Here is a 25,827-nt window from a genome sequence, read left to right as displayed (position 1 = left end):
TCTTTATGCATAATGTTCATCAACGACGAGCGTCAGAGGTGCAATTGTTGGGCACGACGACGAGTTGAGGTGGACGGTTCCTCAACCACACTATCGCGAACAGCAGCAATATTTTCTGCAGTACACGTTGTACGAGCATGCACTGGTGTTTTCACATCTCCTACAGACCCGGTTTGCTCAAACTTTTGCACAATTTTTCCGATTGTACGCACATTAGATTAAATTGACCGAAAAAATTACGAAGTGCGCGATATGCATTTTGATTTGAACGCCCGTTTTCATAATGAGCCTGAATAACTTTAACGCGTTGCTGGATTGTGTATCTTTCCATGGTTCAAATTGAGTTAGTCCGAAACTGAAAAATGTCAAATGTAATGTAGAAAAGAACTTGATGTTTAGGTGTGATTTACAGCCAACATCGGCCCTTGAAATTTTACCACCCTTTACATAGTAGATGGATTTAGACAATATAAATGTACTTATATTTGTGTAAATATGCATATATTTATATATATATATATATATATATATTTTATTTTTACTTACTTGAATAAATATACATGTCAGGCACTCGGAATCATTATTCACACTAGGCTTGGCGAAGTCCCATGACAAATCCTCGTACCTCAATCCTAATAGCAAAGTCTGTTAATCATAAAAAATAAAATTAGATTTTTTTGAAAAAACCCACGTAAAGATACAATGAAGGCATTACAGATATTCTTATGTTACTGAGTGACAGTGAATACTAGGTTGTTCAATAAGTTGCTAATAGCCTAAATTTTTTGTGTTATGTTGGTACACCTTTATACTCGTATGAACGTACATAAGTGAAGTTTCCTTTCAATCTGTCAATTCATTTTTGTTGATAAGCTATAGGGTGGGCCATATAAAATTTGCTTTTTGAATCGGCTATAAAAAAAAAACTAATCAATAACACTGGTTTACAGCCAAAATGCACCAGAGACGCCGTTATGAAATTCCTATGTAAAATCACCGTCTGATTCCGAAAATCAAGGTTATTTTTTATTCTATGGTAACGTTTTTGAGATATTTACGAATTACCGTTATTTCAAAAAAACAAAAAATTCGGCCCACTTAATCATATATATCTCGAAAACGAATTGAGCGATTCCAAAACCGTTTAAAGCTTTTAAAAGGTAATAAAATTTCCTATAAACTGTGTGTAAAACACTTTTTGCTAGGCCCTGCAGATTCAAAGATAACGAACTATCATAACGGATTTTTTAAATTTTTTTAGTAAAAATATAAAAAAAATTGTACTTTGAGAGAAAGGATCTCGAAAACTTTTTACTTTTTCGTGTATTTTTTGTTTTCACTCTAAGCTCTGTTTTATTACAAAAAAAATAAACTTTGATTAAACAAAATCGATGAACTAATACAAAAGTTACAAGCATTCAAGTAAATATATCCATATAGTAAAACTTAAGTATCCTACAAATAATAGCATATGTACTGTATGTATTCTGTCTTAACTCTATGATCTTATTTTATAATTGAAAAAGTTATGTGTCTTGTTTTGACGCTTATTTATATAAGGATCGGTTTCTCTTATGAGAAACCAACAGTAGTCACCCATCATAGCGACATCCCAGAATCCTTGATACCGACTTTCAATCATTTTCATTTGCTGGTGAAACCTTTCGCCATGCTCGTCACTTTCGTCGCCAAGATTTTGCGGGAAAAAATTTAAATGGGAGTGCATAAAATGAATTTTTAAAGACATATTTACTCCTGAAAGAAAATTAAAAAAGGAATTAGATAAATACGTAAGTGACACATTAGCATATAATTTTCTTAGGCTGGGTTAATCTTCCAATTCAGAACAAATTTTGGTCGTTCTTGTTTGTTCGGAGCAGGGCAATAAATTTAGATTAAGAGCTATATATTCTCATGTAAATTTAAAAATTTGCTTTAAAATTTTTTGTTTAGTTTTAAAGTTAACTGAGAAAACGGTCTTATATACATATATATATATATTGTATATATAACGGTCTTATATGTGTTTTTTATTTACCCATTTCCGCATTGTTTTTGATTAAATCGTTCTCTATCAGCTCGAAGGACTTTTGTGTTTGCCTAAAAAAGAAGTAACGACCTTTTCAAAAGAGTCCCACGCCGCTGCCTCCACTGGTGACAATAGTTCTTTGAAATGGGTGTTGACCATTATTTTCCTTATTTGCGGCCCCACAAAAATCCCTTCCTTTATTTTTGCTTCTGAAATCTGTGGAAAGATTGTTTTCAAATAATGAAAAGCTTCGCCTTCTTTGTCCAAAGCCTTGACAAAGTTTTTGATAAGGCCGATCTTGATGTGGAGCGGAGTATGAGTATTTTATGTTATCCACCCCAACTTGAAACGCGATTCGTTCTGGCCAATCCTTTATGATGTAGTGGTCTTGACGTGCTCGGCTATCTCATTTGCATAGAAAGCAACAGTATTTTGTGTATCCAGGTTGTAGACCACATAGCTTTCCAACGACTTTTAGATCGGTACATATTTTTCAATCATGTTCTTCGTATTTAATTAATTCAAGCAATTTTTGCATTGTCTCATATGTTTCCTTCGCATTTACTGCATGCGCGATCGGGATAGATGGCTTTTGGTTGCCAATATGCAATAATACGGCCTTTAAACTTAATTAATTGCCGTCTATGAACAATCGCCACTCTTTTGAATCATATGGTTCACCAAACTGTTTAAATAGACCAGCAATGTTTTTGCAATAACAAACACTGTCCTTCTTCGTATAGTACTGGGAGAATTGTTCGTGACGAGTCATATAATATGTTACCTTAACACCGGATGAAACAAATTTAAATTGTTGCATACGAGAGGCGTGTAGTTTGGCCTTTTCTTTTGACAATTCCAAATCCCTTATCCAATCATTGAGTTGTGCTTGTGACAAAGGGTTTCTTTCGTTTTCCGTTTGCAATTCAGTACAACATGATGCCGCGTAATCAGATAGTGCTGTTGACAATGAAACTGGAGCCGAAACTAAAGTTAAATTTGATTCTGGCAATGTAGCTTCCGTTGAATTTAGTTCTGGTAATGACACTGTAGATACGCTCGCATAGGTTACTTTTTTTGACTTCCCAACCCCAAATACTTTTGTAGTACAAATATAGCAGTCCGTTGAATGGCAAGTTGGTTCCCTCCTCTTCATTGGTGTAATAAATTTCATATGTCGCCTAAATAGATAGTTTAAGAATCATATGTACATATGACAGAATCATATGTACATATGCTACTATTTGTAGGGTACTTAAGTTTTACTATATGGATATATTTACTTGAATGCTTGTAACTTTTGTATTAGTTCATCGAATTTGTTTAATCAAAGTTTATTTTGTTTGTAATAAAACAGAGCTTAGAATGAAAACAAAAAATACACGAAAAAGTAAAAAGTTTTCGAGATCCTTTCTCTCAAAGTACAAATTTTTTTATATTTTTACTAAAAAAATTTAAAAAATCCGTTATGATAGTTCGTTATCTTTGAATCTGCAGGGCCTAGCAAAAAGTGTTTTACACACAGTTTATAGGAAATTTTATTACCTTTTAAAAGCTTTAAACGGTTTTGGAATCGCTTAATTCGTTTTCGAGATATATATGATTAAGTGGGCCGAATTTTTTGTTTTTTTGAAATAACGGTAATTCGTAAATATCTCAAAAACGTTACCATAGAATAAAAAATAACCTTGATTTTCGGAATCAAACGGTGATTTTACATAGGAATTTCATAACGGCGTCTCTGGTGCAGAAAAAAAGTTGAAATTTGTGATCCAGTGTAATTATTCAAAGCTTTTTTTTTATTTTGAAGATTGAACATTGTCATTTATGAATAAAAAATAATATCGTTCAAATGACTGCCACGACTGGCTTTACAGTAGGCCATTCGATCAACCCAATTTTTAAGCACATTTTCGATTGTTTGGGCTCCAATTTCATGAATGGCAACTTCGATTTCGTGTTTTAAAGCATCAATCGTCTCTGGATGGTTCGCATAGCATTTGTCCTTAACGGCTTCTCACAAAAAATAGTCGAACGGGCTTAAATCACAGCTCCGAGGCGCCCAATTGATATCGGAATTTCGGCTGGTTATTCGGCTTTCAAAAACGGTAGCCAAAAGTTCGAGTGTAACTTTGGCAGAGTGACAAGTTGCACCGTCCTGTTGAAACCAAATGTCGTCCATGTCATCCTCTTCAATTTTTGGAAACAACTCGTTGAGCATGTCACGGTAACGCTCGCCATTTACTGTAACCGCGTCTCCTCGCTCATTTTCGAAAGAAAAATGGCCCGATGATGTCGCGAGAACAAAAACCGCACCAAACAGTGACTCGTTGTGGATGCATTTGCTTCTCTACAGTAACGTGTGGATTTTCTGAGCCACAAATGCGACAATTTTGCTTATTGACGTAGCCATGTGAAAATCAGAAAAGAAGAAGAAGACTCACCACTTTGGAAATAGATTTTCAATATTTCCCAATTTTGTTCAAGCATATATACATCGTAAATGTCAAACCTTTAAGTAAATTATGAACACATTTGACATGTCATTTGTGTTACCATTTAAAAAAAAAATAGGTGGTTCAAAAAGCAAACGCTATGTGGCCCACCCTGTATTTAGTATCGACATGTCACAATATTTTCTACAATGGAAAATATCAAGTATCGTGCAGTGGTTAAATTTTTATTTGCGGAAGGTTTAAAAGCAACGGAAATTTATGAACGAATGTTGAAAGTGGATAAGGACTTTTTGCCATCAATTATTACAGTAGAAAGATAGGTTGCTGAATTTTAACGTAGTCGTACAAGCCTTGAAAACGACCCACGCCAAGGGCATCCAGCAGTAACTACACCAGAAATCGTAAAAAAATATGGGATATCGTATTGGAAAATCCTCGATTGACTGAAAGAGATTTAGTAAAAGTCCTGGGCATCTTATTTGACAGTGTAAGCAATATTTTGACTGAAGTATTTGGTTTCAGAAAACTGTACGCACAATGGGTGCCGCATTTGCTAACAATGGAGCAAAAACACATCTGAGTGCGATTTTCTCAGACACATTTAAATCGTTTTCGAAAGGATAAAATAAATTTTGTGAACCGATTCATCTCTATGGATGATATTGGCTGCATCACCGTGACTCTAAGTCAATACAAGAGGCTAAAGGGTTGAGTGAACATACATCTTTGTCTAGGAAACGAGTTCGTGTCCAGAAATCGGCCAAGAAGCTGCTAGCATCAGTTTTTTGGGATGCGAAAAGAATTTTGTTTGTGGATTACTTGCAAACTGGTAAAACAATCAATTCTGAATATTATTGTAATCTTTTAGACCAGCTGCATGGGAAGCGTTTTTCGTCAAATGGTGAGGTAATAACAGCTGTGTTCAGGGAGACTATACTGAATTATAAAGTGTATTACAAACCATAAAATTATGGGGCTTCGTGATGGACTCTCTTAATGATCTGCAGGAAATTGGACACATCCGAGCCTACGCAGACGGTGTGTGCGTATTAATCCCAGGACGATCACTTGAAGTTATATGCAATAAAATGCAGGAGCACTAAATAAGATTGAGTATTGGTGCGAATTGCATGGTCTTTCGGTGAATCCTACGAAACGTATCTTAGTGTTTTTCACTAGGAAACGCAATATGGAAGGCCTGTTACTACCCACCTTGAATGGGGTAACACTGCCACTATCTTCTGAGGTTAAATATTTAGGAGTAACCCTAGATAGTAAACTTACCGGGAAAAAGCACGTCGAGCAGAAGGTCTCTCGAACACTAAAAGTCTTCTGACAGTGTAAAAGAACCTTTGGCAACACATGGGGTCTAAGACCGGCGATAGTACACTGGCTGTACATCACCCTGATCAGACCCATTATTACATACGCCTCTGTAGTATGGTGGAAAGCCACAATGGTTAATTCGAGAGTAAAACCCGTAAACAGGCTACAAAGAAGTGTGTGCTTGAGTACAACATCTGATGAGAGAACCTATTAACGGGATATCAGCACACTTTCTACACTGACGGATCCAAAACCAGTGATGGAAGCGGATCTGGATGGTACTTAGACGAAGACACTAAGTACTCCTATGCCACAGGACAGATGGCCACGGTATTCCTTACGGAACCATCTTGAATGTGGCGTACTGGCTAATTGAGAAAAAGTGGCGTGCCTGGACATTTTGGTATTGCAGAGAACGAGTTAGATGATAAATTGGCAAATGAAGGCTCCGAAAGTATGCCATTAGGGCCTGAACCCTTTCTAGGTGCCAATTCCGCATCGATTCAACTATGGATTGAGGACTTCATGAGGCCTACCCACAGAGGTCGTTCGTCTGAGTTGAACTCATGCAGAGTAGCCAACTGCTTTGTGAAAAACCAAACAGGAAAACAGCGACCTTTCTCCTAAAACTCTGCAGGAAGGACCTGAGAGTACTGGTGGGTGTAATCACAGGGCACAATGCCTGTGGCCAGCATATGCCTATCCTGTCTTGAGAATGACGACACTGCAGAGCATTTTCTATGTAGCTGTCCTGCATTTTCCAGAATCAGACTTAAGATCTTGGGTTGCGACACACTGAGTATGGACAAAGTTCATATTCTTTCTCTTCCTGATCTCTTAAAATTCATCCATGAATCCAAGAGATTTGTGGAAGAGTGACCTCAAACTAATTTATCCGTTTTTACCATCCACCTTTTATCTTTCCTATCTCTATTCTTTCTACTGATATCTATCCGGGTGTAGTACAATGGTCTACTGACTGAGTGCTTGGGCTTGTCCAGCCCCCCACAAATCTAATCTAATCTAGTGCACACTTGATGCCCTAGCCTATTTACGTACCATGATGGAAAGAATAATGAGATGGCACCTTTCGTGGTACCGTTACTTTGTTCTCAGTGAATTTGACAAAAAGTTACGTCGTTTTAGCACCAGTATGGCCAGATTACCATTTTCGCAACTTGATTTAGGATTTTTTTTCTTATTTAGTCTCAGAGTCTTGGTTCTTTCTTCATCACATTTTTCTAGCCTGTTCTAATTAAAACGTAATGTTTATAATTTTGTAAAATATACATTTTTTAAAAATTAGTTCAATAATTCACTCAGTTTTATTTAGCTTTACTTTTTTTAACATCTGGTAACATTGCCCGCGATTGCAGTTGTTGTTGCTGTTCTTCTGCTCTCAGCAGTCAAATTTCTCTCTCGCTACTGCAGTATTGCCCACCTTTGGGTATAAAAACGCACTAAAATGCCCATTTAAAGAAAATAAAACACCAAATTTTTATTGACTTACTTAGAACTTTGTATGCGTGACAAATTGTCTTCAGACAATTGTTTAATAAATGTGTTATGCTTATGTACAATTTAATTTATGAGTTTTTTTGTTAAGCGAGATTCTTCCGTTAAGGGAACGACCTATTTGCTATATTGGAGGTTATGTAACTAGATAAGGTACTCTTTTTGTAAAAATGTCAGCATGGTTTCTTTGGTATTTTCTGGTATTTTGTGGCTTATTTTTACAATGAATACCACTTGACGCCCTAAATCCCACTAAAGATTGATGCAAAAAATTGACTTTTCACTTTGAAAATAGCAAATTTTATAAGAATCAACAAATTTGCATTGGCACTAAAATCTTCTCAGAGTGACCTTTTTCAACATTTTTTTGTTTAATAATGCAGTTTTTTTTAACTTACAGTTGCGGTAGCTTTAAATTAAAAACAGAAAGAAACAAACACTAAACTTAAAAAATTTTGCATTTTGGGTATAAAATAGCACTCAATTTATTGCGAAGAGTAAATGGTTGGCAACACTGCACAACTGGGCAAACGTGACGTCACGCAGTCTCTGATGGGCGCAATCTTGTTTCTATCATTATTGTTTACGTACATATTTGTATGTACATACAACCGCACACACAGGCCACTCATTTTATTACTCTAAATACGTATGTCGTTCAAAGCTAAAATTCTATACCTAGAAGCTACAAGGACAAAATGCATTACATGAATGAACAATCTAAAATAGTTGCGGCGCCGCTGAACAGTTTCAACTATTGCATATATATAGGGTTATTCAATAAGTGCGCTTCAACTTGTTTCCGATAGGGAGGGCGAACGACGCAATATTTTTTATTTTTCGCTTGTCATTTGTAAACTTCATTAGTATACATTTCATCATGGAACGCTACACACTTGAGCAGCGATTGCAAATCGTGCAAATTTTGTATGAAAATAATCGTTCTGTTGCTGCTACTTTAAGAGCATTACGGCCAGTTTACGGTCCATTTAACAAGCCGTCCCCTTATGGGGTTATGTGAAGTCATTGGTCTACAGTAACAAGCCGGCGACGATTTGTGAGCTCAGAGCCAATATTGAACGCGAAATTGCTGGAATTTCGGTCGATTTATGCAAAAGAGTGGTCGAAAATTGGGTTCAACGATTGGACTTCGTAAAACGTGCACGCAGTGGTCATGCAAAAGAAATCGAATTTCATACTTAAATGTATATGTTCAAACTCGATAATAAAAAAAGTCAAACCGTTTGTGTTTTATTCAAAAAAGTTCAAAAGTTGAAGCGCTCTTACTGAAAACCCCTTTAGGTATACCTACAAATGATGAACCTAACTTTTTAAAAAGTTAGTTTAAACAGCTGACGCACGTTTCGTATTTTGTTTCACTGTCAAACATCTTGAGTATAGTCTATAATCATTGAATTTTATTATAAAAATGTGTGTTCTGTTAAGAAAGTTTATCGCGCGCTTCTTCCATTTTATGGTCAGTTTAATCGACCCACTGAAGCAGCTATTCGAGCTATTGTGACTAAATTTAGAACCAAATTTACATTGTTGGACATCAAACCACCAACACGCTTACGTAGAACTGAAGAAAATATCGCAACTGTATCGGCCAGTGTTAATGAGGACCATCAATTATCGATTCGTCGCCTTTCGCAGCAATTGGGCCTTCGTTGCTCAAAAACGTGGAAAATTTTGCGAAAGGATTTAGGTGCCTTTCAAAATACAACTGGTGCAAGAATTGAAGCCGAACGACCTACCGCAACGCAGAATTCTTGGTGAATGTGCTCATGAAAAGTTGGCCGAAAATCCACTTTTTTTCGAAAAATTGTGCTCAGTGACGAAGTTCATTTTTAGATCAATGGGTACGTAAATAAGCAGAATTGTCAATTTTGGAGTGATGATCGGCCAAAAGAATTGCAAGAGCTACCAATGTATCCAGAAAAGGTCACAGTTTGGTGCGGCTTATGGGCTGGAGGTATCATTGGACCGTACTTCTTCAAAGATGCTGCGAATCATACCGTAAGTGTGAATGGTGAGCGCTACCGTGAAATGATATCCAACTTTTTTTTTGCCCAAAATGCAAGAGCTTGACTTGCATGACATGTGGTTTCAGCAAGACGGTGCCACATGCCACACAGCACGCGTAACAATGGATTGGTGAGAGACGAGTTCGGTGAACATTTTATTTCACGTTCGGGACCTGTCAATTGGCCACCTAGATCGTGCGATATAACGCCTTTAGATTATTTTTTGTGGGACTATGTTAAAGCTCATGTCTATTCAGACAAGCCCGCATTGGAAGACAACATTAAAGCATTTATATATGAGATACCGGCGAAAACATTGGAAAGAGTATGCCAAAATTGGACTAAGCGGATGGACCATTTAAAGCGCAGTCGCGGGCAACATTTGCATGAAATAATCTTCAAACATTAAATTATATGGACTGTACTATCGATTTAAATAAAAAAATCATGCATTTTTCTGAATTTTATGTGGATTTTTTTAAAACTTTCCTATAGCTCTTAAAAAATCAGTTAGTTATTGAAACTAAATGGTGCGCGGGTATGTAAACTTCAGTCCGAACTGAATTCAGCCTGTCTCACCAATTCTTATTTGATATTTATTTTAGTACATAGCAATGTAAGAAAAGACAAGAATCCTATATAGCAATTATCAAAGAAATAAGAAGAGCTGTACAATTTTGGATCACCTACCGTTTTGTACCTAAACTTCAATATTTTGTTTTGCAGTGTATTGAAGCTGTCCTTATATGATCTCTGGTAGATTTAAATTATTTGAATAAACTCAAATAAAACGACACTTGCCATAAGTCAAAATAGTCACTAATTTGTTTCTAACACTAAACAGAACTTCCTTAAGTATACATAATAAATAAAGTAAGATGCTTCATAAAAATAAATTATTATGGCAAATAAATTTTGTTACAGATCCTTAAGTCTTATTTATGGCGAATGTGTGTGGCTTTTTACGAGTTTCTTCAAACAATTTAGATCAATTTGAGAAGAAATTAGGTAAACTTCCATACACCGTAAAAAACATTTCGACGTTTAGGGGGAAAACGGGAAAATTCTACAGCTCCTCCTCTTTCTTGTATGTTTTGGTTACTGCGTAATTAGTAATTAGTACAACTTTTATCGCGCTCCCTACAGGCCCAAGAAAGGGGAAATCCGATGAAACCAAATTGCATTTTCATACGTAATTCAGCTCGTCAAATTACGTATAAATTGTTCTCATATGTATGCTGGGTACCTAAAGTATACTGGCGCTTATAAAATTGAGTTATTGTTATTAATAGTACAATACTGCATGCAGGAATGATTTGATGAAAGTTGTTACTATTTTATTCTTGTTGTAAAAGCATGCAATTCTTATTATTTTTTTACTTACGCATTCTAGAGTATCGACAACAAAAATACCACGTTCATTAACTGCTATCATTACTTCTACATCTTTATGGCTAACAAAACTCATAAGACCACGTACAGGTTGTTCCACTTGACCATGAAAAAAAGCAGCCCTAAAAAATACATATATAACTTTATATGATGCTTAGTTACCACAAATAATTCACCCATAAAACGGAAGAGCCCAACAAAATTCTAAATATTTGCGTATAAGCTTTTTTGTAGTCGCAGTTTGAGGAACGCGCTTGAATTGCTCAAGAAGCTTAACTTCAGCCGAGTTTTTTCGACTAACTGGCAGCCACGACCAATTTGTACTTTTTGCAACATGATGTGGGAGAAATCTTAACTGGTTTTCTCTGGAATTTACTTTTATTAAGAATAACTGAAGTAATTTCCAATCTTAAAATAATTATACCTTAAAAAACTAATAGTGTGTGTATGAGAATTATATGGTCCCAATTCGATTCGTGCTTGTATGCCACCAAGCATTAAAGCATGAACTGGCTCCATTACGTATCTACCAGATAGCACGTTATATTTCGCTTCTTCGTACAATAATTCTAAAATTCGATGATCCCTAGAAGACAAATAAATACTGCTGAAATATTGCATAAATAACTAAAAGTAAAAACATACTTTATTCTCTCTTCATCACGTTTCGAGAAGAATACGTTTCGTTTAAGCATAATCATTGGTTCGTCATACTTCTTTTCAATTGGATTACCGCTGCTAAATTTGTCTAGTAGAGACTGCCACGCTACTCTTACTATATAAGGACGATGGTGTGACTTCAGCTGAATATCCAAAAGTCCACTGGTCATCCATAATCCAAATATACTTTGAGCTAGTAATTTGTTCGCGATTCCCAACTCTTCACACCCCAAGGCAGCGGCAAGCATAACTTGCGCAGGACAATGCGCTGTGCCCTCAATCTCCATATGAACAGCAATTCGAGACATCAAATACACGCAAGTTGGTATCACCTAAAATAATGAAATTATTAGTTATTATGACATTGACGTTATGACGTTTTTTATTCAAATTCATTTATTTTATAATATGTAATAGGGAAAACATCATTTGGATACCGTCTACGCTTGCCAAAACTTAGTTATCCTAAAAAAAAGAAAAAATACTCCTTGGATCATTCGATAAAACAAAGCGAATAACAAAATCTGTTTGACAAAACGGAGGATTCTACAGTTTAATGCCACTACCAACAGCAGATTGGACTCGGAGGTTTGATTTTGTCTTCGCTAACTGTTGCCATAGTTATTACAAAAAATAAAGCTTTGTTAAACTCGGCCAAAATCGCGTAAGCGGCTATCGCGCCAATTAAGAAGAACAATACCAAATTTTTAAAAATAAGCAATATTTTCTATAAAAAGCTTCGCGGAATGTATTCAGATTCAATGTATAAGTTGAAAAGGTAAAATTTTAAACAACGTCTATAATTTTTATTAAAATACGTCTTACAGTTTCTATCAATTAAATTTTTAAAGACACTACCCTTGCTTTGAACATTTTTTCAAACTTATTTTGGATTCCAAAGTGTCTTACTTCTCACACCACTAATGTATTTATATATTTTATGTATGTATTTACTCACATTTTGCAATGGCCTTGGCATTGAAGATGACGGTTTCAGTCCTTTTGAGTTATTTATACTATTTGCATTACTATAAGTAACATTTTGTAGCTTAGATGTGGAGTGGTTATTATCCGACGCATAGCAGAGTTTTTGTGCATTTTGCGGCAAAACGTTTATGTTTGTTCCAACAGCTGTAAAACAATAAAATTATCACAGACTGACACTAAAAGTAATTTTACGACATTTTGAATGAAATATTTATATACACATTAGACTAGGTGAAATTGTAAAGATGGGCACTATTTTTACAACTTGATCTGCGAAAATGATAGCACTGGGTTAATATCGTCGGAATATTAATAATATCATCATAAACATTTTAAGCATTTTTTTTAATTTACCAGATTTTTAATTAAAATTTTTTTTAACTGGACAGCTTGACGCCCTATTTTCAGTTTACTAACAATACCAATATAAAAAAAAAATATGCTCTAGATATATTAGGTATATTTTTTTTTTTTTTTTTATTATGAATAAATTTTATTTGCAATCTATCAGTTAACAATCAGCAAATTCTTTAAATATATTATAAGAATTGCTGAAATACTACTGTGGGCAAAAAGGTGAATTTATTTGTCAAATTTCGCGGGATTAAAATTTCGCTCTAGTTATTTTTTTCATGACTTGGCAGCACTGTTAATAACATCTGGACCAACTTTCATGTGAATGTCATTATCAGTAATATATTTACGCTTGTGTTTACCAAACGACCAAGAGTGCATTTTTCGATTTTTGCAATGTCTGATTTGATTGAGCAGAGAAGTGCCATCAAATTTTGTTTGCGGTATGAAATTTCGGCTGCGGAAACGTTTAGCATGTTGCAGAAGGCATTTGGTGATTCGACCATGTGGCAGAAAATTGTTTATAAGTGGTACAAAGACTTCAAAGAGGGTCGAGAACATGTTGATGACTTGGAGCGCTCCGGACGATCATCGGCGCCAACCGATGACCAACACGTCAATAAAGTGAAGGAGTTAGTGCTCAAAAATCGTCGGTTGACTGTTAAAGACCTTACTGATATGATCGGAATATCATAAGGATCTGTGAAAACCATTTAGAAATACCATTTTTTTCGTTCAGTACCGAACACTCTCAATTTCTTGGAAAAAAGTCGTCGCGTTGATGTGTGTGAAACTATGCTTTCAGACTATTAGGACAAGCTCAAATGCATCATTACGGGAGATGAGACTTCGATTTATGCTTACGACCCTGAAACAACCGACCAATCAAGCGAATATCGAGCTAAAGGCGAGGCCAGAACGAAAAGAGCACGTCAAAGTCGTTCAAAAATAAAGGTCATGATGGCAGTTTTTTTCGATTTTCGTGGTGTGGTGCACTATGAATTGCTTCCACCTGGCCAAACTGTTAATAAGGAATATTATTTGAGCGTCGTGCGTCGTTTACGTGAAGCAATTCGTCTAAAAAGACCAGAATTATGGGCCAACAACTCTTGTTTATTGCATCACGATAATGCATCGTCTCACACTGCACTCGTTCTTCGTGACCATTTCGCCAAAAATTCCACGCATATCGTTCCGCAACCACCACATTCGCCTGATTTGGCTCCGTGTGACTTCTGGCTATTCCTAAAACTCAAGAGACCACTCCGGGGAACGCGTGTCGAGTCGATTGAGGAGATAAAAGCTGAATCGAAGAAGGTGCTGATGGCTATACCGGAAATGGACTATTTGGCATGTTTCGGGGATTTGAAAAATCGTTGGAATAAGTGTATTTCATCGAGAGGGGATTATTTTGAAGAGGATGAAATTGATTTACAAGAATAAAAAAAGATTTTTCATTTTACAACCAAATTCACCTTACTTTTTGCCCACAGTAGTACCATTAAATTCACCTTACTTTTTGCCCACAGAGAGAAGTTCACACTTATTCAAGAACCATGTGTCACAAAAGATCTAGTCTGCGGGTTTGACGATGAGGAGTACGAACTAGCCTATGTCACCTATTAAGTCCAGTGCATGAATACTGGAAAAGGACAAAAAAAATTAGCGATGTTGATAACGTCGCAATTGCTCAACAAATGCAAACAAAAGCCCTCAATCTTTTAATTAATAATGAGCATCACTCTACAGATTATCAATACGGATGGTATACGCACGTTTGTAGCAAATACGGGGATCATGCGATTATATATGCATTTAAATATTTATTACTGTTTAAATTGTTAATTATTATACTAATTAAGGTATTTACCACTGTTCAACGATTCTATGTACTGTTCAGTTCTTTTTGTATGTTACAAAAATTGTTATTTCAGAAATTGTAAAAGAAAATTAATATGATATATCAAAAAAATAAAAAATATTCACTCAACAGTAAACGTATGATATTGAAAACTTTTTTTATAAACGTTAATAAATATTACTGGCGCATACGACATCGGTTCTGCTCAAAAATAACCTGAAGGGTACTAACAGAAATATATATATAATATTCTTAGTCCTGCCATAAGTTCTGTTAGAAGTTAAGTTCGTTATAGATATGAGTTTATAATATTTCTTTTAATGAAGTTAGTTTTATTTACTAATTTAAATATTAAAAAAAACATTACGTTTTATTCGAAATGGTCACCATTTGCTTTTACACAAGCCTTCAAACGATTAGACCATTCAGCTATTGCAGCACGCATGGTTTTCTTGATGTCGCTCCTCGAACCAAAGACTGTTTGAGAATCTCCAAATATCTGTGAGGTCTTCGAAAAGCCATGTTCTCCAATTCTGACCACAAACTGTTGCCCAATGGATTCAGATCTGAACTCCCAGACGGCCAATCTTCTTCGCTTATTCAGTGAAAATTTTCTCATCGTGAAAAAATATTTTCACGGCCGTTGACCGCATGCCAATGCTTGCATCTGTCGAGTATAATTTTTTTCAAGCGCGTTGTCAAAAGATGATCAGTTGAGCGACGGAAAGCTTTCATGTGAAGATCATCTCTTATTAGTTTGGACATGATTTTCTGCTTTCTTAATAAGCGTAATTTGCCACGCAATGCATACGAACAAAAGCAAAAATATCGGATGCTTTTTCTGCGAATTTGTTCTCGCCGTATACATTGTAAAATTTTTCACAGAATTTATGGCAAGACGAAGTGTATAAAATATACTTATATAATTGGTGTTACACCCTTTTTGGGTGTTTGACTGAGCGCCTCCTCCTATTTGAGGTGTGCATCTTTATGTTATTCCACAAATGGAGGGGCTGAAAGTTTTAAGTCTGCAGAAAGACGACGACTATTAGCACTTTTCGGTGGACAGAACAGCAAACTAAACTATCTTGGACAGTGTAAAATCTAATCCCGAATAATTTGAGGTAATATTTTTACATTTTTCACTATAATAAGAATGCTAAATATTGCTAGAAACCAACTGCCGAAACATTTTATGATCGCATTACGGAAAATTCACCAAACTTACAATGCATCAAATGGAACATTATGCACACAAAAACCAGACATCTAAAAGCAAGTTTTTCGTCAGCACTTAAATAGAAAAGTGGGCCGGGAGCAGTACTACTGTAGAGTGCAGATGTAAAAAGTGTAGAAGAATACATCAAAAAAAAGATGTCCTTTTTATGATGGCCAGCAAGCAATATTTGAACGGCGAGTAAATATCCAACCGCCGGCCATCTGTCAGTCTACAAACCCAGTGTCGAGAAGTCTCACGAGCTACGAATAGTGTGAATTCTCAAAAATAAAGTGAAATCGCGAAGACTTTTTCACTTCGCTCAACTCGACAGCGGGGAACTTCTTAACAGAACTAATTACAGTGAATTATGTACAAGTACATTGGCTCTGCTCAGTGTTTGGTTTCTGTATGAAATCAAATTGACGAATGCCGACGGCATTTTGCAAGGGATTTGCTTGTGCATTTCTATATTCCCTTGATAAACGAAAATTTATTCAATTAATATTTTCAAACAAATAAAATGCAAATAAAGATTTGAAATTGTGCGCCAACATTGAAAATCATATTTATGTACATTTGAATATGCATTCATTTGTTCCTTTGCCAAACGAAATTTTTTTTCAATTTACTTTTATTACAGGGAATAATATATGTATGCATTTTATAGATGGTATAAAACGTATTTGCATATATGGGACAACTAAGTTCTATTGCATCTTTAATAAATAGAGTGTTGCACGCATATGTATGCACTGAAGCAACATGACCTACCTCACGAGCATCGCCTTATCATATTTCATGCAATAATTAGGGAGTAAATATCGTAATGATCAAATTCCTGCCTAACAAATGCTAAACCAATTCTCTTCTGCATATGCACCTATGTACATATTTGCATGTGCGTATACGCACACTTGATGCCCTAGCCTTTGTACGTACATATTTGTGTTCTGAACTTAAAGCAAAACAATGCTTATTAATATACACGTACATATGGATGTACCTATGTCGTTCAAAGCTAAAATTATATGCATAGCGACTACAGGAACAAAATGCATTCATAGGCGCAGGCATAGCGGCCATCATTCTAGCGGCCATCATTCTAGTGGCCATCATTCTAGTTGCCATGGTGCTGAACAGCCGAAAATAGTCGCGGCGGCGCTGAACAGTTTCAACAAAAACTCATCATCAAATAATTCATTGATAAATTCGAGCTCATATTTCTACGAGCAAAGTACTTTCATTCATAAAACAAGCCGCCATATGCCAATTTTCTCGACCATTCGAAAATAGTCAATATTGGAATATTTCGCGTAGAATTATTTGCCAATATTTGGGAAAACTTGAATTTTTATCAAGTCGACCGGCCGCGGCTCTGTACATACATATGTATGCATCAATATATGTATGTAAATATGTCTTTCTCAATGCTCGACAGCCGCAGCTGCTGTGCGTCAAGTGCGCGCATAAGCATACAGTAACTTGCAGAGAACAGCATAAGTAACTTATAAAAAAGTTCTGTGTCGGACATTTCAATACTAAAAGTAAATTTCCACACAATTATTTTATGTTCTCTGATAGGTAAATAGTTAATTAGTATATTACTTTGCGTATGTAGTTCTTCAATTGATAAAAAGTGCACAAAACATATGCGTATATCTGCAAAGTTAGAAACTTATTGTTATAGTCTTACTTTTTTATAAGCTGCTTATGTATGTTTTCTACAAGTTACTGTATGCTTATGCGCGCACTTGACGCAAAGCAGCTGCGGTTGTCGAGCATTTAGAAAGACATACATATTTACATACACATATTGATGCATACATATGTATGTATGTACAGAGCCGCGGCCGGTCGGCTTGATAAAAATTCAAGTTTTCCCAAATATTGGCAAATAATTCTACGCGAAATATTCCAATATTGACTATTTTCGAATGGTCGAGAAAATTGGCATATGGCGGCTTGTTTTATGAATGAAAGTACTTTGCTCGTAGAAATATGAGCTCGAATTTATAAATGAATTATTTGATGATGAGTTTTTGTTGAAACTGTTCAGCGCCGCCGCGACTATTTTCGGCTGTTCAGCACCATGGCAACTAGAATGATGGCCGCTACGCCTGCGCCTATGAATGCATTTTGTTCTTGCAGTCGCTAGGCATAGAATTTTAGCTTTGAACGACATACAAATGTACGTATTTAGAGGAATAAATTTATATAATAATTTATATAATAACGTGACCGCCACTCTTCTTGCTGGTGAAGTAGGTCATGTTGCTTCAGTGCATACATATGCGTGCAACACTATATTTAATAACGATAATTGTACTTAGTTGTCCCATATATGCAAATACGTTTCTTTGAAGTTTTCCTTTATTTATTTCAAAGTTTTATACTATCTAGAAAATGCATGCATACAAATGTATGTACATATATTATTCCCTGTAATAAAGTGTAAATTGAAAAAAATTTGGTTTGCCAAAGAAACAAATAAATGCATATTCAAATGTAGATATGATAAGGCGATAGGTCATGGTTCCTGCAGTGCGTATGCACATATGTATGTACATATGTAACACTATAAGAATTGAAGATCCAATTGCACTTTTGCACAAACATAACTAACATAATATATGTACTACTGTGGGCAAAAAGTAAGGTGAATTTGATGTTGTAAAATGAAAAATCTTTATTTATTATTGTAAATCAACTTCATCCCCTTCAAAATAATCTCCTCTCGATGAAATACACTTATGCCAACGATTTTTAAAATCTCCGAAACATGCCAAATAATCCATTTCCGGTATAGCCATCAGCACCTTCTTCGATTCAGCTTTTATCTCCTCAATCGACTCGAAACGCGTTCCCCGGAGTGGTCTCTTGAGTTTTGGGAATAGCCAGAAGTCACACGGAGCCAAATCAGGCGAATACGGTGGGTGCGGAACGATATGCGTGGAGTTTTTGGCGAAATGGTCACGAAAAACGAGTGCAGTGTGAGACGGTGCATTATCGTGATGCAAAAACCAAGAGTTGTTGGCCCATAATTCTGGTCTTTTTAGACGAACTACTTCACGTAAACGACGCATAACGCTCAAATATTATTCCTTATTAACAGTTTGGCCAGGTGGAAGGAATTCATAGTGCACCAGACCACGAAAATCGAAAAAACTGCCATCATGACCTTTATTTTTGAACACTTTGAAGTGCTCATTTCGGTCTGGCCTCGCCTTTAGCACGATATTCGCTTGATTGGTCGGTTGTTTCAGGGTCGTAAGCATAAATTCAAGTCTCATCTTCCGTAATGATGAATTTGAGCTTGTCCTGATAGTCTGAAAGCATTGTTTCACACACATCAACGCGACGACTTTTTTTCCAAGAAATTGAGAGTTTTCGGTACCAACCGAGATTTGACTTTTCGTAGGCCCAAATGGTCTTTCAAAATGGTTTTCACAGATCCTTCTGATATTCCGATCATATCAGTAAGGTCTTTAACAGTCAACCGACGATTTTTGAGCACTAACTCCTTCACTTTATTGACGTGTTGGTCATCTGTTGACGTCGATGGTCGTCCAGAGCGCTCCAAGTCATCAACACGTTCTCGAACGTCTTTGAAGTCTTTGTACCACTTATAAACATTTTTCTGCGACATGGTCGAATCACCAAATGCCTTCTGCAACATTCTAAACGTTTCCGCAGCCGAAATTTCATTCCGCAAACAAAATTTGATGGCACTTCTTTGCTCAATCAAATCAGACATTGTAAAAATCGAAAAATGCACTCTTGGTCGTTTGGTAAACACAAGCGTAAATATATTACATGAAAGTTATTCCAGATGTTATTAACAGTGCTGCCAACTCATGGAAAAAATAACTAGAGCGAAATTTTAATCCCGCGAAGTTTAACAAATAAATGCACCTTACTTTTTGCCCACAGTAGTACTACGACACGTACGCCCAACACGGCGCATTTCAACTGCCTTTCGAGTTGTTCTCTCCTTGGGTACTCAACACGTGTCCAAGCCATCTTATCCTCTGAGATTTTGTAAATCTTATCACAGTTTCGTGTTTTGCTAAAAGTTCCAGCTCATGATTATATCTTATTTCGATAAATACCGTCGTTGCAGTCTTATTGGTCCATAAATGTATCGTAAAACTTTTCTTTAGTGTGCATAGTTCGCAACCACACGTAAGCACAGGGCGGATCAAGGTTTTGTATTTTCTTAACTTTTGGTCGCGAGATAATAATTTTGACTTAAGCAGTTTCAAATTAGAGTAATAAAATAATAACTCTGTCACTAAATTCTTGCACATTCTCGAATGCGTAGTATCCGATCAGCAGGTCATCATGTCTTAAACTTTTTTCTAGTTTTTTAAACGCACTCTGTAATTCACTCCTGCTTTTCACCATGATAAATATATCATCTGCATATGCACAAACATGGAACGGCTTGTTGTGTAAAATCCCATTTGGATTTAGTTCGGTAATTGCTCCCTGTTTAACTTCCAATACAATGGGAAGTGATTGAGAACACTCCCCTTGCACCTTCGCCGTGGTATTTGTAAGCGTCATAATAGAAAGCTCAATTAGCTTAAGCGGGATGCCTATAGACTGCAGTTAAATGCTGTTAAATAGTAACAGCAAAAGTCTCAAATGCTCAACTGCTCAAATTTAACAGCAGCTTTTACATCGGAAGATTTCTAATTTTTGCAAATGGCGTCGTACATCAATCATACCTGAACTAGACAGCTGCAGTATACTTCTACAAACAGGCTAGTAATGGAGTCCATAAAAGTAAAATAAAAAATCTCCTTCACTCAAAATCATTTTTTTATTTAGTAAAAAAGTTATTTAAAAAAAAAATAAAAAGGGATGATTAATTTTGTGCTAAATTACACTGTTATGCGCGCTCTAAACGCTTTTCAAAGGAGTGTTTCAGGTCATTGACCGGAATGTCCTTCAGGATGTATGTAGCCTTTTGGATGACCTCAACGGACACAAAACGTTTTACTTTCAAGGTAAAAGTCCCAAAGAGCCATATCAGGCGAATACGGTGAGTGATTGATGGTTAGAATGCGATTTCTAGTCAAAAAATCAGTCACAAGAGTGGATCGACGAGATGGTGCATTATCATGCAATAAGCGGCAACAAATTCGACAAATGTGATGCAACAAACGCTTCAAAGCGCCTAGATAGAAAATTGCAGTTGGGCCCGTTGGCTTGAGCTCGTTGTGGATCGACTTGATTTTTGACTTCTCCAAACGCGATTTTTTAGGTGGTGGCTCGTCTGGGTATTTCCATTCAACACTTTGTGGCTTAGTTTCAGGTTCATGTTAGACACACCACGTTTCATCACCAGTTACAATGTAGTAAAGTAAGTTCTCGTCGTAATGAGGTCTTTCGAATGTTGAATTCTGAGTAATTGTTGGTCCTCAATTAACTTGTGTGGAATGAAACGTGCTCAGACCGTTCGTAAGCCTAAATGATCAGTTAAAATGCAACAAATCGATGTTTTGGAGATACTCCGATTCCATGAATTTCAACGATGGTTCATTTTTGATAGCTTTACGAACAATTTCGATGGAGTTTTCGGTGATTACTGATTTTGTGTGGCTCGTATGTTCATTGTCGTTTATGTCCTCAAAACCATCTCTGAAACGTGTAAATCACACATGAACTCTGGCACGAGATAGACAATCATCGCCATACACTTTTTGCATCCACTGAACCGAATGTCACCAAGTTTTCATTGGAAGTCAGCTAGGGATATAACTTCCAACGCACCAACTTAGTAAAAAGATGGCGCCATCAAAAACATTTTTATGACGCCAGTTTTGTTTATTTTAGACTTAACTTTTTAGACATCGTTGCATGAAGTCGACTAGAGTTTTGGATACATCTCCTGCAATACATTCCCATATCTTTTCAATGGCTGATCATAAGGAATTTTTATAACTAATCTGCCGATTGCTTAATTCTGTTTGAATGTATTCCCACAAGTGCTCAATGGGATTCAGATCTGGGTGTGAGCATTATTACTTAAATAAACGGAGTTACCGTTAATATTAAAACAACAATTATGCATGTTGAATAGTTAAAAATGAAATATATTCAATGCAACGAATTTTTGAAAAATCTGTGAATAGTTTCTTTATTTATACAAATTTTAATTTTTCGAATATTAGTGTCCCAGTTTCTTTTTGGTTCACTGTATATACATTTTGTCAAAAAATATCGGGAATTGTTCATTTAGTAAGTGCGCGTTACACATATGACTAATTTTTTTTGCTGGAATATTGGTACAACTGTCCTCTATAGTGTAGCAGAGTTTGAGCGTGATCTGTTTATTAGCTTGTTTTTGTTATTTAATTATATCAGTCAACCGCAGATGTGCTTTCCGATTTTAATTATGAATATTAATATTGAACAAAAAGATGTTTGTATTTTGACCTGGATTTCGTGTGCCGAATCGTTGAAAATTTTGCAGAAAGCCTATGGCGAATGTGCGTTATCAAAAACACGGGTCAACGAGTGGTATAAGGCTTTTGCAGAGGGCCGAGAAGTCGTGGAAGATTTGCCCCCATCTGGTCGCCCATCAACGTCTTCAACGGATGAAAACGTCGACAAAGTCAAGAGAATGGTGCTGGAAAACCATCATTTAAGTTTGAGGGAGGTAGTTCGTGACCTTAGCGTGTCTCACGAATCATTTCGCAACATTTTACACCATCAATTGGACATGAGACGCGTGGCTGCTCGACTCCTTCCAAGAGAGTTGAATTTCAAAAAATTCATCGGAAGAAGGTGGCTGAAGACATGCTTGAAGAACTAAATTCGGACCCAACGTTTATCCAGCGTATCATAACAGGTGATGGGACGCAGGTATATGACTTTGAAATGCAAACCAGTCAACAGGTGGCTGTGCATGGTGCTGTGCACTCGGAATATTATTTGGAAGTTATGCGACGTTTGAGAGAGAATCTGGGTAGGAATAGTGTAGTAAGAAGACTCATGGATCTTGCACCACGGTAACACACCGTCTCATAAAGCTCATATTGTGAACACTTTTTTGATCAAAAACTCGACCAATATCATCGAACAACTACCGTATTCACCGGATTTAGCCTCCTATGACTTTTTCACAAAACTTAAATTGCCACTCCGCAGGCGCCGCTTTAAGTCGATAGAGGAGAATTCGCTGAAGGAACTTAAAAAGATCTCTTCAAACGCGTTTAAAAGGTTCTTTGATGACTGATAATATGACCAAAAATTATTAAACAAAAGTGACACTTTTCCACACAAAAACAAACTATTTGTGGACCAACTATACCGAGCTGGTGCTCGAAATATTTGTTTATCACCAACGCCTGAAACGCCTTTAAAAAGTAGGAAATTTTACTACTATCAAACGTTCTTGGCGATTCGGACTTCAATTCTGGTTTCGAGGCATAAGCGGTGTACGCGGCAACGCTTAAAAGCAAAATTTTATACAGCTGTTTTTAAGAGCAACATGCACGGCATCACTACAGATCGTATAAGCCGTAGATTAGATATGAAAATCTACCAAGTAATTATTTTCATGATAATCTTAAAAAGTATGCAAACACATTGGAAGTATTGCATTGTCAATACGGACTGCATTTGCAATACTAAGATCTTACCTGATGATTGTTGTGAGTCCCCAACACCTGTTTCATTTACTAGGTTACTATTAGAAATGACGTTAGAGTTTTCCTCCATATTATTCAAATGGCTTCCTGGGTTAACAGTGCAGCCATTTACATTTAAAATGCAATTTCCATTCAGTGTTGTTAAACTTGCTGCCAATGGTGCAGCCATGCTCTCATCTTCATTTCGTAGAGCGCTGACAACGCTTGAAACGCTAGAAGAAGTGTATGTGTTCCCTAGGGCCGTTTGGATTTGTGCTGTAGTAACCACACGATGTACTGTATACATCATATGCGATGAAGCCACCGTGGTAGCCAATGACCCACTACTAGAATCAACTGACGTTGCTGAAGGTAGAGAAGCAATTGGTTCATAATTGTTACTAGTCTGATTTCCACAATATTGAGTTTGAGTGGAAACTGCTGGCGATCGCTCTTTGATGTCATTTCTTTGACCACAATCAAATATTTCATCACTGACGTCAATGACTGCATTTGAATTACAAACTGGCTTGTGGTGGAGATGCAGTTGGCCTAGAGAATTGTGTGTAGCCTGTAGTTGGTGTTGCGGTGTCGACTGCATTTTTTGACTCACTGAAGTAAGATAGTGTTGTCCTTCTAACTGTAATGCCGGTGAAATAGATGCGGTACCCAATCTTCCGTTTCCACCAGTAGAAAAAATACCATCTTGGCACTTGTATTCAGACGCGTTGTAATACATCCTTGACCTATAAATACAGTGATAATGATTAAAGTATTATAATATTCTCTATTTTTTTTTTTGTTTTTGTTGGCAATAATTTATATTTATGCTACCAAAGACCATGGGCATATTTTTTATGAAATAATTCATAACAATGGCGATAATCTTAATTAATGACTTAATTTGGATTTGTCTCAGGAATTAAGTGAAACTTATGCAGATTGACAGCTAGCCTTAATTCTCATAATTTAAGCAGATTAGAGGAATATTCGGTGGCAACATTGCCGAAAAATTACAGTTAATATTTATTGTGAATGAAAAATAATGAAACTTTTAAAGAGAATAACAAGAAATATTGAAAACAATCTTGGGAGCATTAAAATTCTGGAACAATATGATGAGCACAACAGGAGTAAGTATGATATTTTATAGCATTTTGAATTTATTTCTTAGTTTAAAAATGCATTTTTCCAATTTCAGATGGCAAGCAGAAAGAAACGTTCGACCAGGTCGGAGGGGAACGCGCAAATGATTTGCGGAGGGCAAAAAGAAATTCCCACATATTCCATGACATTGCTGTCATAACGGTAAGCAAGTACAGCCCGGTGGTGATCCAATAAAATAAAAATCTTGATGAAGAAATATAAGTGCAGGAATACGCGACAAAGATTGAGCGTTAAGCGCGTTTGGCGTATATGGCGTATATGGCAAGGAAACGGCAGATTACGGGGAAAGCATTAGGCCTTCATAAAAGGCATACGAGATCTGGACACGAAACTGGTAGGATACTCACCACCAAAGGGGATGTTTGCTAAGACAGCGTATTTTCAACTGAAACAGGAAGCAGCAGCTCTCTGGAACAAGCCAGTGCACAAAGTCCATCGGGTTGAAGTTGAAGAGCCTACCACGAAGAAACCTCGAGGAAGGTAATAAGAGAGTCCTTTCCTCAATTTACATGACCCAGAAGCTCGGATTTAAAGTACAAAAAAATTATGAAATTTTCAATCTTCAATGAATCGACTATTAGTTGGATTACAATATTTTTGGGTATTACAGATCTGGAATATTTAATTTTAATATTCGTATTTGTTTTTCAATGGGCTGCAATACAAAGTTTATTAAGAAATATGGAAAACTCTGAATTAAAAGTAGACAAATTCCGAAATTAGCAAAACAAGAAAACATTTTTTTTTTTGTTCAAAATTAGCTTTATTCATCAACGTAATTTGCATCAAAAAGGCATCAGTTTCAGCGATAGCCTCTTCATTCGAGCGGAATTTCTTACCGGCGAGCATTTTTTTATGTCTGTCCAGCAGTTGGTGGGAGCCAAATCTGACGAATATGGTGGATATGGGAGCAGTTCGAAATTCAATTCATGTAAAGGATTTTTCAATAAGGGCGGGTAGATGTTGAAATGGAATAAAATGGCGTTTGCTGTGTGGCACGTAGCGCCGTCCTGCTGGAACCACATGTCGTCTAGGTCCACATGGTTCAATATTGGCCATAAGAAATTGGAAGGGCCACCACGTCTACCGAAAAATGGGCGCAATGCGCGCAACGTTTGCGTTAATGAACACTCATTTTGATAATAAAGTTTTATCATTTGAACGTGCTGTTCAATCGTGTAACTTGCCATGATG

General features: G+C 36.4%; 1 protein-coding gene across 2 annotated transcripts in view; it reads right to left on the bottom strand.

Moving 5' to 3' along the window:
• Positions 1–25,827, bottom strand: part of LOC129245756 (uncharacterized) — a 56,063-nt gene that overhangs the window by 14,888 nt on the left and 15,348 nt on the right. For both annotated transcript variants that reach the window (XM_054884127.1, XM_054884135.1), the window contains exons 4-10: positions 23,479–24,212; positions 12,364–12,536; positions 11,391–11,737; positions 11,170–11,331; positions 10,922–11,110; positions 10,738–10,867; positions 547–645 (exon numbers count right to left, since the gene is read on the bottom strand). In XM_054884127.1, coding sequence (XP_054740102.1) covers positions 547–645; positions 10,738–10,867; positions 10,922–11,110; positions 11,170–11,331; positions 11,391–11,737; positions 12,364–12,536; positions 23,479–24,212 — 1,834 coding nt within the window. The remainder of the gene's footprint in view (positions 1–546; positions 646–10,737; positions 10,868–10,921; positions 11,111–11,169; positions 11,332–11,390; positions 11,738–12,363; positions 12,537–23,478; positions 24,213–25,827) is intronic.

Source organism: Anastrepha obliqua, chromosome 1 (assembly GCF_027943255.1).
Source record: "Anastrepha obliqua isolate idAnaObli1 chromosome 1, idAnaObli1_1.0, whole genome shotgun sequence".
NCBI lineage: Eukaryota > Metazoa > Arthropoda > Insecta > Diptera > Tephritidae > Anastrepha > Anastrepha obliqua.
The sequence above is the reverse complement of the archived record's forward strand: the minus strand, read 5'-3'. Positions and strand labels throughout refer to the sequence as shown.